At 32.7% G+C, this 14419-nt stretch overlaps 2 protein-coding genes across 3 annotated transcripts; both read left to right on the forward strand.

Annotated features, from left to right (window-relative positions):
- On the forward strand, nt 3875–5888 carry LOC104726180 (gibberellic acid methyltransferase 2-like). The gene is made up of 3 exons (XM_010444979.2): nt 3875–4506; nt 4846–5133; nt 5437–5888. Exons 1-3 carry the CDS (start codon nt 3991–3993, stop codon nt 5797–5799), a joined length of 1167 nt encoding a protein of 388 aa, XP_010443281.1. The 5' UTR covers nt 3875–3990; the 3' UTR covers nt 5800–5888.
- Nucleotides 9901–13367, forward strand: LOC104726181 (pentatricopeptide repeat-containing protein At5g56310-like). 2 transcript variants are annotated; one of them, XM_010444981.2, is made up of 6 exons: nt 9901–10266; nt 10448–10608; nt 10724–10790; nt 10904–10963; nt 11050–11190; nt 11483–13367. In XM_010444981.2, the coding sequence occupies exon 6, from the start codon at nt 11501–11503 to the stop codon at nt 13085–13087; it is 1587 nt and encodes a 528-aa protein (XP_010443283.1). In that variant the 5' UTR covers nt 9901–10266; nt 10448–10608; nt 10724–10790; nt 10904–10963; nt 11050–11190; nt 11483–11500; the 3' UTR covers nt 13088–13367. The 2 variants fall into 2 exon arrangements, with proteins under 2 accessions (XP_010443283.1, XP_010443282.1); XM_010444980.2 differs by having other exon boundaries at nt 9904–10266; nt 10724–10963.

Below are 14419 nucleotides of genomic sequence, written 5' to 3' on the forward strand. Positions count from 1 at the left end.
TGGTGTGGGTCTTCTCAAGTACTCATATCCAATTAAATTTACGACTGAATCTGTAAAATTGTCCAAGCATGATAGCGCCACGGTTTCAGAAAGTCGGAGGTATTCGTCTAACACATCAGCTGCAGAACCATATGCCATCATACGAATTGCTGCTGTACACTTTTGCAATGTAGACAGATCCAACCTTCCGGTAGCATCTCTTCTTTGTTGAAAATAGGGAACTTCATTTGCGAGCTTATCCACAATACGTATGAATAATGGCTTGTTCATTCTAAAACGGCGACGGAAAATGTTGGGAGGATAAGTAGCATCCTCACTGAAATAATCATTCCACAAGTGGTCATGACCGACTTCTCGATTTCTTTTAATGTGAATTCGCTTTTTTCTTGGTTTAGGTGGTGGTTGACTTTGGATTGGTGGAGTAAGAAGATTTTGCCATACATGATTGGTGATTTGATCGCATGTTTGATTAAAACATTCATCAAGTATGTCATCAACATCATTTTGGGAAGAAGAATGGGAAGGAGAAGCCATTGTAAAAAAAATGAAACTAAAGAGAAGGAGTTTTTTTTGTTGGTATTGAGAATAATAGGAAACTGCTTGTGATACATATTGTTGAGAAGCGTTGATCATTATATAGAAAAAGGTGGTAGCTTGAGTTCTTGAAATTTATGGTACACAACCATTGGAAATAATATGTGGTAGAACTTAAAAATGACAAAAGTACTTGTACAAACATGTGGTAGAAGCACAAAAATACAAAAGAGCTTGTAAAAACATGTGGTAGAAGCACAAAAATACAAAAGAGCTTGTAAAAACATGTGGTCAAACACCAATGTTACAATAGTATGTGAGAGAGTTGTTGTGTGTCCCGGACATGAGATAGATTTTTGGCTTTACGGACTGATGAGAGGTTGGCTTCACAGACTAATGAGAGGTTGCCTTCTTTCTCGACCTGTCCGATTACAAAAAACACAAGAAACCATTCGATTACAAAAACTTAAACAGATTAATTAGCTTATCCGATTACAAAAAAAACAAGAAACCATTCGATTACACATACTTAAACAGACTTACACATACTTGTCCGATTACAAAAAACAAAAGAACCATCCAAATATCAAACAACCGATAGAAGCACTAAAAACACAAACATAGTTAAAAAAAACACTACATTCTTTAACATTCAAGCTTAAGACATCATGTCATCAATTGACTTCTCCTTAAGAGCTTTTTCAGATTCAGTTAGTTCATCTTTTTTAGCAATCAGATTTTCAAGCATCACATGCTTGATATGCTCCTTCTTCAATGCAAACTCCTTCTCTTTCAGTGCAAAGTCCTTCTCCTTCATCTCATACATCCTCGACACACGCTCCAACTGACACTCCAATTAAGCTTTACCATCTCCCTCCACATTCGGTTCGGCCTTGGAGCTTTTTTTTTACTTCCCCTTCGCAGCCTTAACACCAGAAGGCCGGGGCAATGGTTCATCGAAATCATTTGCAGCCTCAACACTCACTCTTCCCCTTTTCACACCATTATTTTTAATAGATGTGGAGGCACACCATTTTTGATCGTATCTTAAGTCTCGCCATGCATGCTCCAAGTTAAACTTTTGTCCATGGTCATTGAAGTATATCTTATGTGCTAACTTCATCACATCATCTTCATTCTGTCCACTAGACTTCTCCCTTGTTGCATCCTCGTAACATCCAACGAACTTTCACACCAAGTCGCAATCCTCCCCCAAAAGGATGCAAGTCTTTGCTGGTTGGAAGCAATCGGATCCTTGCTAGTGTTGAGCCAAGCGCTGACCAACATGGTATCATCTATTGGTAACCATGTTTGCCTTGACTTGCGGTTTTCTTGTGGGGATGCAGGTGAAGATGGAGCATCAGAACATGGAGTTAGAAAAGAGAGTAATCGAGGTTTTGGGTATCAAGTTGAGTTTGTAACAGATTCAAATAGCCAGAGGTGGGACGATATGGATTCATGTAATCGTTTGGATCCATATCCTACTTTGTTTGTTTGTGTTTAAGGAGAATGAAGAGATTGGTAAAGCGTTTAGTTGGTTGAGTTTTGTTTTTTTACTATGAAGGGGAAGTCTTTTAATTTATAAGGTTTATGTTTTATTTACTTTTACAACTAGTTGGTTTAAATTGTGAAATTAAGTCTTTACCTAAACTAACCACACATTAAACATCTCACAACCAACTAACACAAAACTTCAATGTACAACATCAATGACTGACTAGACTAATAGCTACACTAACAAGTACAATATCAATGACTGACTAGACTAATAGCTACACTAACAAGTACTAAACACATTAATCACTGCCAGCTAACACAAGCTTTAACCTCAAAACAAAAGAGAGACATATATCACAATTTCGCAAATTACTATGAATATCAAACAAACACAAGGAGTGGATACAAGAACTATACTTTGTTTTTTTACAATCATGTCTAAACAACACAACCTAAATCGAACAAGAACTATACTTTGTTTTTTTACAATCATGTCTAAACAACACAAAACATCACTTATCAATCGGTACACAAACACAAACAACAACAAGTACTAAACACAAAAACAAAACAATGACTAACTAGACTAAACACAAACACAAACAACAACAAGTAACTCAACTCATACTTTAACTCACATCAAATAAATAAAGAAAGAATAGACTGATAATTACCTTCTTTCATGGCCGAATAGGTAGCACACTCTCTACTTCTCAATCCAACAATCCACTTTTGCCCATTTAACCTTAAAACAAAAGAGAGACATATATCACAATTACGCAAATTACAATGAATATCACAAGGAGTGGATACTAATACAACCTAAATCGAACAAGAACAATATGCTTTGTTTTTTTACAATCGTGTCTAAACCACACACAAGATCACTTATCAATCGGTACACAAACACAAACACAAACAACAAAAAGTACTAAACACAAACACAAATAATGACTGAACACACCTAATCGGAACACAAACAAACCAAATCGGAACACATGCACACCAAGTTGCCCTAATCCGTTTAAAGCCTCAATTATCAATCGGAACACAAACACACCAAGATCCCAATTTCTCGAACAAACATCAAAAACCCTAATTTGCGATCCAAAATCAAATAAACCTAACAATTTACAAAATCATACTATTGTACTGAGAAACTTACCCTCTCAATCGAATTGATCCACTCTCTTCCGATTGAATCGCCTTCTCCTTCAATTCGCCTTCGATACCATCTCCATGACGATTCAAATCGCCTGCCCTACAGTCGCCTCCGATAAGATCTCCGCTGATTCAAATCGCCTCCGACCCAACACTCCATTGATTCTTTAACCTCCGATTCATGCAGAACTTCCTTTGTCGGATCGAGAATTTTATCGCGACACAAAGAGAGAAAGAGAGAAAGAAAGAAAAAGAGAAAGAAAAAAATTTCTGCGTCAAAAATTTATATTTCCCTTTTCTATTTTACTCTCGTCCAACCAAACAAAGACACGTAGCGCCTCTTACATCCGAAGAGAGTCTATTATATAAGAGGATCTCTTCTGTTTTTTCTTTCTTTCTGATTTATTTTTTCTCAAAAAAACACTAAAAACCCCACTAACAACCCCCTAATATACTACGGATAAAGAAGGTCTAATAGTGTAAAGGAAAAGAGAAGAACCAATATATAAACAAAACATACTAATTGACCATTGATTACCATCAAGGCATCAATTATGAACCACATGAGTACTTAACATATATTCATGTATCATTAGTTACCAAGCTATATATATATATATATATATATATATATATATTTTTTTTTTATATGCATGAATGTTTGTGTGTGTGTGTATAAATGTGAAGCCTCATCTATGCGTTCTTTAGTTCTAAGTCCAACACCAAAATCTTCAAACTTTGTTTTCTCTCTTTTAATTACAACTACATCGAATAATAGAGAAGAGATAGAACACATTCATGGAGTCACCAAGCCTTCTGACGACGGCAAAAGACTGGACCACCACCAGTCTCCACCGTGTATTCGCTGTGCAAGGTGGCGAAGATGACCTCAGCTACGTCAACAATTCCGACAGCCAAGCTCTGGCTATAACCTTAAGCAAACCAATCCTTATCTCATCTCTCCAATCATTCAAACACGTCCCCGACCAAACTTCTCCTATCAGGATCGTCGACCTCGGCTGCGCCACCGGCTCCAACACGTTTACCACCGTTGATACGGTGGTCGAGACTTTACAACGGCGATACACGACGGTGTACGGTGGTGGTGGCTCGTCGGAGTTCGAGGCTTTCTTCTGTGATTTGCCTTCTAATGATTTTAATATGTTGTTCAAGCTGTTGACTGAGAAACAGAAAGCTGATTCTCTGGCGAAATACTTCGCCGGCTGCGTTGCTGGTTCGTTCTATGATCGGCTTTTTCCGAGAGGAACGATTCATGTCGCTGTGAGCTTAAGTGCCTTACACTGGCTCTCTCAGGTCTAAAATATTCACTAATCATTTTTTTCTATATTATAATGTTTTAATCGTAATTATCAATGACGTCAATTTGGCATTATAGGTATATCTTTTTTTTATAGCAAATCTACTAATGTTAAAACATCAACATTTTTTATTATTATAAGGCTTTTTGAATTTCTTAATGTAATTATCATACTTTTTTCTAAGGGTGGGGAATATGGTTTCATATATATAGTGGATATACGTTACGACTATAATTTTAAATTTGCTATAACGGTTATACTATAATTAAAAAAAAAAAACATTATATATCAAAACCGTTTTTCTAAAATGTGTCCATTGAAAAAATAAATGCAGATACCGGAGAAAGTATTGGAGAAAGGATCAAGAACGTGGAACAAAGGGAAAACATGGATAGAAGGAGCAAAGAAAGAGGTGGTGGAAGCATACGCAGAGCAATCAGACAAAGATTTGGATGATTTCTTGAGCTGTCGGAAAGAAGAAATGGTGAAAGGAGGAGTGTTGTTTGTGTTAATGGGTGGTCGTCCTGCTGGCACTAGTAGTCAGTTTGGGGACCAAGATACTCGAACCAAACATCCTTTCACAACTACCATGGAACAAGCTTGGCAAGATTTAATAGATGAGGTAAATCCTATATATATACATATTACAAACACGTGTATCTTTCATCATTACATAACATAACTGTTCATGATGTTGTCACAACTATTAACTATACATCACAACAACCCTGAAAATAAGTTTTTCGCCAACGCTACTTAAACTTTTATGCATTTTTTAATTTTATTTTATCACTAAAGACGAGAAAAAAAAATCTTATTACAATCAACGTTATTTTCATATGATTTTCAATAACTTGGCTAAATATATCTTTTGGCTGATACCACTCAGATTAAACGTTTTATTTTATGTTCCTTTGGACAAAAGGGTTTGATAGATGAAGAGACAAGAGACGGATTCAACATTCCGGCGTACATGAGAAGTCCGGAGGAAGTGGCGGCCGGGATAGACCGTTGCGGTGGTTTCAAGATAGAGAAAATGGAATTTATGAAAATAGTCGAACACTCGGATGAGAAACAAGAAGAGTGGAAGAAAGATCCGGTTTCGTACGGACGAGCCAGGACCAATTTAGTTCAAGCTGCTATTCGTCCTATGGTCGACGCTTATCTTGGACCGGACCTATCCCATGAGCTCTTCAAAAGATATGAAAACCGTGTTTCCACAAACCGAGAATTTCTCCATATTACTTGTTTCTATGGAGTCGTCGTTTTGTCCGCCATCCGAATTTAAAGATGATATAAAGTTGTGCTTCGTTCGTAATTCGTTTCCATCTAAGATTTGTGGTAGTTTCATCAGATAAATTATGTGTCATGTTGTAATTTCTGTAGTACATGTACATAAAAGCTTGTAGGGTTGACTTGACCATCTCCTATATAATAAAACGGAAATACATGACATTTTTTTTAGACTATATAATAGATATATTTATAATTTTTTGGTTATAAACTTGTGACATAAGTGTATCATAATATACCGGTTAGTCTAATTTTTGGTAAGTAAAGATAGTATGAATTTAGTTAATTATAGTAACATATAAATCAATAATAGGTAACATTTAAAAGATAAAGAAATCTCTCAACCTAATTAAAACAAAAATATGTGATTCTTCTTTCACATTTATTTTATTTTATATTTAAATTATTTTATTTTTTTTATCTAATATATTTAGTTAATAAAATTTATGATTTTTCTGCATATGATGTAATTTAAATTTTTTTAAACAGACATATATTGCTCAACTGATGAATAAAAAAAATATACAAAATGCCCTATATCACCTAAGAAAATTAGGCAAAGATTTAAAGTCATATTAATAAAAAAGAGACCAAAATGATTCTGAATACGAATGAGCAGAAACCTTAATTTAACATGCATTGAAATTAAAAAATTTATGCATTTTATTATGGCTCTTTATTTTAAAGAATTTCAACTTTTAATAACTTTAAAAATTCAAATGTATAACTTTTCATTTTTTTAAAGATTATTAATATTTCAACTATTAAAACATTTATATTTTATAAAATGTTTAAGATATGAATAATATTTAAACTTTATAAGAAGTTCAAATATTATAAGTATTTCAATTTCTAAAATAATAAAATTTATTCAAACATTATAAATTTTAATAATTTATACGAATTAAAATATCACATTACGAGTTATATGGCAGGACATGTTTGAGTTGATATTAATAGAAAATTAAAATGTCATTAATTCGGTGCTACATGGGTAAAATATCATCTTATTATTTTATGATTTTTTAAATTTTTTTAAAGACTATTGATATTTCAATTATTAAAACATTTAATTTTTATAACTGTTTAAGATTTTAATAATATTTAAACTTTATAAGAAGTTCAAATATTATAAGTAGTTCAATTTCTATAAAAAAAAAGAAACTTTATTAAAACATTTAAAATTTAAAAAAAATATTTAGATTTTTATGAAGTTTTTTGTGCGGTCAACAACGAATTAAAATATCACACGACGAGTTACATGGCTAGACATGTTTGAGTAGATATCAATAAAAACTTAAAATGTCATTAATTCAGTGCTATATGGATAAAATATCCCCTTTATAATAAAACGGAAGTACACAACATTGTTTTGTAGACTATATAATTTTAATAAGTTGGTTACAAAACTGATAGATTAATTGGTTACAAATTAAATAGTGGGTGCAACCTTAATTTATTTTCGGAAGATTTAATTACTAGAGCACGTTGTTTCCAAAAATCTTAAAGAGAATATTCTAAAGAATCATATCAACTAACTTACCATATTAATGTTCTTTATTAAATTATTCATCAAAGAAAATATTTTGATATCTAACTTAACATATTAATTTGTTAATTATCATTATACTTCACCTCTTATTTTTATATACGAGTCTATTTTATGAAACAAATAAATTATCATATTATTTATTATAATTAAAAAAATAGTTTTATTTCCGGATATACTATAAGTTGAATTTTTAAAAACAAATATAAATTGTTCAATCTATAAAATATTCAAGCTTTAGTAATATTACTCTTTAAAAATAATATATATTGAATTAAAAATTTACTGAGTAACGGGTCAAAATTTGAATATTTAAATTCAATTTCATTTTTTTTTTGTTGAATTTTATAATTTTATATAATATAATAAACTTTAAATAATTTATTTTGAAACATTTTAATATACTGAAACTTGATATAAATGTTAGAAACTATAAACACTCTAAATTGATTTGTTATAGCAATGTCAATAATATGTCACTATAATATGAAAACAAAGTTGAAGAAACCAAATATATTAAAACCAAAAGTATAAAAATATATTAAATTACTCATAATATAATAATTCGCTTTTTAAAAACCAAATTTACAAAATTATGTCTTATAATGACATTCAAGTCATGATGTAGGATATACATTGTTGAAATAACTTCACATACATAAACTAATACAACATATTAAAATTTTATTTTAAAATATAAAATATACAAAATTTTGTATAAAATAAAATTTACCAGTGTTATGGTACGAATACTTATCTAGAATCATTAATAACATAAAACTTACAAAATATGTGTCTTTTTTCAAGCCATCATATTTAGCATATGATTTTATTGCATAATGTTTTATCTAAATTTTTTTTAAAAAACAATCACATAAATTATATTTTATATAAAAATTATAATATAAATAAAAGGAATTTCAACCCGTGCTAGAGCACGGGTCTTAATCTAGTTATCTCATTATTTTGTGGTATAGTGTAGGTTAAGTCATATTATTAACAATCAAAATACAATATATAATTTGAAAAACTAAACAAATTAAATAAAATTAACAAACAGAAATTAATATTTTTATCAAATAACTTAAACTGCAGTGTACCGCGGGTCAAAATCTGGATCTACTAGAATAGATCTTACAAAATATATGTTATTTTCATAAGTTATATTCAACATATGATTTCATGGCATAATGTTTGAGCAAAAAAAAACAAAAAAAACAGTCATATATATAACACTTTAAATAAAAATTACAAAATAAATAAAATAAATGTTAACTTGTGCTCTAGCATGGGTCCAATTCTAGTATATATATAAACCGCAACGTATCTACAACTTTACACTGTTACTATAAGAATCCATAACTAGGTTTTACCCCGTGGTATACCACGGGTCTATTATTTTGTTGATATATATATATTATTAACGGTTGTAGGTAGAGTTTTGTAGAAACTCTTGATTCGCAAGTTGAGAATATACATTTTACGATTTGTTAGTTACGATTTAGGAATGAATGATCTGAAATATTCTTATTATGATTCTCAGTTGATATTATTGGATTAATAGTGTATATTTAAAGCTAATAAGATCTTACCAAATATGTAATCGTTTATTAAACGTAAATTAGATATTTTCTAAGATGTACTCATCTTGAATTAGTTGCTATATTATAGGGATGTGATTAAGAGGATGTGATTACATAAATTGGGTTATCAATTCTTTTTGTCAAACTCGGTCCTAAAATTCGGCATGCAAATTAGATATTTCCTAAGATACAATGGGCATTAATTGACATTAATTGGATGTAAATAAGTATGCTATGGATTAAAAACCGGCCCAAAATATTCGGCAATCTTAAGGAGGATCCGGATAATTGAATCGGTTATAATTTTAGTTAAAAACCCGACCCGAAGTTGGCAAAAAGTGATAGTATCCTATTGTACTCCAAAAATGTATTCTGATCTCTATATGTGGATATACTTGTTTGATTACAAATATCCTAAGACAATTTTTAATATATATCCGTTTATAAAAATTTAAATCACATTATATGCTGAAAAAAAAACTAAAATTTTATTAACTTTATGTATTGAATAGTAATTAAAATAATTAAATATAAGATTAGATAAAAATGAAAGGAGAATTATATTTTAATCTAACATATTTATTTAAATTAGATAGATATATTTTAGGAAATTAATATTATCAAATAAGGAAATGATTGTGTTTGGTTGTAAGGATTGTAGAGAATTTAGTTGAAACTTATTTGGATAGAAAGATAAAAGAGGATGACACGAAAATGTACTTCAAAAATGTTAAGTTAGATTATTTAGCGTAACACATCAAATTATTAAAATTTAATATAAGAATCCATAATTATTTATACATAACAGATTAAATAAATATATTTTGAATATTTTGAATATTTTTATCTTATTGATTTTCGATTTAAAAAAATAGTTTATATAGGGTTCTTAAAACTTGATTTCCCTCGTTAGGTCATTTCCATCAAAGGATTTAAGCAGTTGTTTAAGAGTTTCTATCTTTCAAATTTAATTGTTTTTGTATGATTTAGTTTAGAATGGTTGTTTACCTAACATGTTTTTGGTATGTTAAGAAACTTGGGTGTGTCGGGTGGGAGAAAAATAAAATTTTCTTTTATTTTTTTTGTTATGTAATTTTCTCTCTCGTCTGTTTCCTGTCTCTCTCCCTTGATCGACTTCAATATCATCTCCACGGAAAATACAAGATAGAATTGAAAGGTCATTCAGTCGGTGATTCAGTCAGAAAGTGGATTTTACCGGCGGCATCACATCTCCACCGTAAGAGACACCATCGACGATCTCGGTTCATCAATCCGATCGCGATTAATTAGTGGGTTCATCAATCCAATCACATCTCCATTGATTCTACTGGTATAGTACTTTCTTACTATGAATTTTGGTTTTTGTTTCTTAATCCTCTCAATTTTGTTGCCATCTCTCTCTCAAATTCTTAGAAAAAATGGATCTAATCGTTTTATAGTCTTTGAAGTTTCAATTATTGGTTGGTGATCTTTTCACATTTTTATTGACTCCTCCATCAATTTTTTTGCAGTGGAAAAAATAGAAAGTTTCAAGCTTATTCAAATTGGTTAGAGTCAAGAGAAAGAAGAAATGGAGAAATGAGTGAGAGAAGACAGGAGTGTTCAACAACTCATGTACTTAAGCATTTGTGCTTTTGATTATCGCAGAGATATTTCTCCATCAAATAGACAGGTAAATAGCTCATGTACTTGAGCATTTGTGCTTTTGATTTATCAAACATATAAAATGTTGGAGGTTGAATATACGGAAAACTAACTAATTCTTTAACATTTCGTGCTCTTGACAGTGCTGTTGTTTTCCACAATGCAAGCACACGATTCTCTGATGGTTTTAGATTCAGATTTGGTGCGGAGGTAGGGAAGAGAGAGACATATTATATCACATCTATTAAACCGAATAGATAGAGAAGTGTCGATGAATGAGTGGTTAATGTGGGTGGTTGTTCTTATGTATATGTGGGAATAAGCACAAGCATGATCCATGCCCGTGGTCCAGTCGGAGTAGAAGGATTATTGACAACGAGATGGTACAACTAAGTCTATTTTGTCTTTCCATAGTACATTGAATTGTCAAAAGCTCTGAAGTTTAAATGGTTGTGGTGATGAATGACAGGATAATGAGAGGAAAAGGACAAGTTGTTGATGGAGACAATGGAATCGCTTACACCCGTAAGGACCTTCCTGTCTTAAAAAGGACACAGGCTGTGGAGAATGGGAATTAGTTCTCTGTCTTAAAATGGAATCGCTTACACCCGTAAGGACCTTCCTGTTTTATTTAATCTGTATCTATCTATGAGAGCTGTTATTTGTTCACATGTTGTCAAGTTAGTTTCAGTTTGAGTTTATGTTTGTTGTGTTGAGTTAGTTTCAGTCCGAATGTTTGGTAAATGTCACCGAGTGTTTTCTTGTGTTGTATTAGTTTAACTTGTTTTAATGATATGCTTGTGTTGTTTCGGTTTAACTTAATCAATGTTTGCTTGTGTTGTTTTAGTTTAACTTGTTTTAATGTTATGCTTGTGTTGTTTCATTGATGGACATGCCCTTAGTGACCCGATGATACGAGAATGTTACAAAGAGTCTCTGGTACTTTTATAAATTGGTTTGTTTCGTCTTTGAAACTCCATGGAACCAATCTCAAAACAATAAAGCAATCTCATTGTTTCATGATCGTAACCGGTTTAAACCGAGACAATCTCATCGTTGCCAAATTCATTGAAGCATGTTCAAATGCTAGACATGTCCGATATGCTTACTCTGTTTTTACCCACCAGCCATTTCCCAATACGTATCTCTACAACACCATGATCAGAGCTTTATCTCTCGTCGACGAACCCAACGCGAACTCAATCGCGGTCTCGGTTTACAGAAAGTTATGGGCTTTGTGTTCTAAGCCTGACACGTTTACTTTCCCGTTTGTGTTGAAGATCGCTGTTAGGGTTTCTGATGTTTGGTTTGGGAGACAGGTTCATGGGCAAACTGTGGTTTTTGGGTTTGATTCAAGTGTCCATGTTGTTACAGGTTTGATTCAGATGTATTCTTCGTTTGGTGGTGGGTTGGGAGATGCACGTAAGGTGTTCGATGAAACGCGTGTGAGAGATGTGAATGTTTGGAATGCGTTATTAGCTGGGTATGGTAAAGTTGGTGAGATGGATGAAGCAATGGGTTTGCTAAAGATGATGCCTTGTTGGGTAAAGAATGTGGTTTCTTGGACTTGTGTGATCTCTGGATATGCGAAGAGCGGTCGAGCTAGTGAAGCTATTGAAGTGTTTCAGAGAATGCTGATGGAGGACGTTGAGCCAGATGAAGTTACGCTTTTGGCTGTGCTTTCAGCTTGTGCTGATCTTGGTTCACTAGAATTGGGTGAAAGAATATGTAGCTATGTTGATCACAGAGGGATGAAGAGAAAGGTTCCATTGAACAACGCTGTCATTGATATGTCTGCGAAATCAGGGAATATAACAAAGGCGTTGGAGGTATTTGAGAGTGTTAGTGAGAGAAATGTTGTTACTTGGACGACTATAGTTACTGGACTAGCTACGCATGGACACGGAGCTGAAGCCTTAGCGATGTTTAACCGTATGGTTAAAGCAGGTGTGAGACCGAACGATGTTACTTTCATTGCAATCCTTTCAGCTTGCAGCCATGTTGGTTGGGTAGATCTTGGAAAATGTTTGTTTAGCTCAATGATATCGAAGTATGGTATTCAACCAAACATTGAGCATTACGGATGCATGATTGACTTACTAGGACGAGCAGGTTTACTCGGAGAAGCAGAGGAAGCTATCAAAAGCATGCCCTTTGAGGCAAATGCTGCAATATGGGGTTCTCTTCTTGCTGCTTCAAATGTTCATCATGATCTTGAGATTGGAGAAAGAGCTTTGAATCAGCTGATTAAGTTAGAGCCGAATAACAGCGGCAACTACATGCTTTTAGCCAATCTATACTCGAATTTAGGAAGGTGGGACGAGTCGAGGATGATGAGGAAGATGATGAAAGGGATTGGTGTGAAGAAACTGGCTGGTGAAAGCTCCATAGAAGTTGGAAACAGAGTGTATAAATTCATTTCAGGGGATCTTTCGCATCCTCGAGTCGAAAAGATTCATGAAATTCTACAAGAGATAGATTTGCAAATACAGAGCAACAAAGTTTGAGGTAAAAAAAGCTTTGATTTTTGATCAGATTGAGTTGATCAACACAACGAATGGCTTAGAGTCAATGATCAGCTTCGGAGTTAACAAGCTGATGGTTAATTCCGGTTCCGGTTAAACGGCAAAACAGGAGGAGAAAATCTGCCGAAGAGTAGAGATTGGGCCAAACCGAAGCCTGTTTTTCTTCGGGAAGGTTTCGAGTTCATGCTCATGCTATGGCGGTTTGGCCCAATATGAGAGCCTTTTTTCCTGCATAAAAAAGGCTTATGTTTCCTTTTCTTCATTGTGCGTAGTCTAATTAATCTAATAAAATTAAGATGTTTTAAAAAAAAAATGTTCTCATAATGTTTAGATGAATAACGATTACGTCAAAAAAGAAAAAGATTAAAAGTGATGGATCCGAAATGTACGGGTCATTTAAGGTAAGACGTGGGGTGGGTTTGTCCAAAGTTGAGTACATTTAATGTCCAAAACCTCAAAAACTAACTCTAATTAAAGTTTAGTTTCAGACATTGAAATTCTCAAAACACAGAAAAGGGAAAGATTTTAAATTTTCTTGTCGGAGAAAAAAAATGCTCAAGAAGGGGAGTAAGACGCGGAGCGCGGGAAACGACAAGTGGCCACGTGGCTGTTACTTGATTTGGTTTTGTTTAGTTCATATGCTACTTTCCCGGCAAGGAATCATCAGCTTCCCAAATTTTATGCACACTTCTTTCTTTTATACTAGAACTAGATGATATTATTAAGAAGTGAAAAGTTCCGATTTAAATTTTCTGAAATTTTATATTTTATGTTAACCAGGGTGAATCGAAGATATTTAAAATTTGGTTATGTAATCCCAGAAACCACTCGTAAATCTTTCAACTACTAGACAACGTACATTTTCTTATCAACAACATTTTTCAGATATAACCATTTTATATTACTTATTTCCAAACATCGATATGTAGTGTAAGGAAAAAAACAAAATCCTCAATTCTTTCAAGAAAATGATGCATGTGATAACCCATTAAATCCAGCAAAATATCAGATCGTACAAAAGGAGTTGATTCACTAAGATTATGTACGATACTCTACACTGTGTTATCGATTCCCTTTGTTTATTGTATCAGTTCATATTGAAACATCAGTATAATTAATATCAATGGTATGCAATTATTTATAGGTAAACAAATACATGATGCTGTGATGCATGTTATACACTCTTTTTATAGCGCGACCGATCGACGATTATATGATTTACGTCTATCTGAATGACAATATGTGGATGTGCCTCTATAACATAAATTTGTGAGCTCACTAATTTGCTAACTTCATCTTTTTTTTTTTTTTTTT

Source organism: Camelina sativa, chromosome 11 (genome assembly GCF_000633955.1).
Source record: "Camelina sativa cultivar DH55 chromosome 11, Cs, whole genome shotgun sequence".
Lineage (NCBI taxonomy): Eukaryota > Viridiplantae > Streptophyta > Magnoliopsida > Brassicales > Brassicaceae > Camelina > Camelina sativa.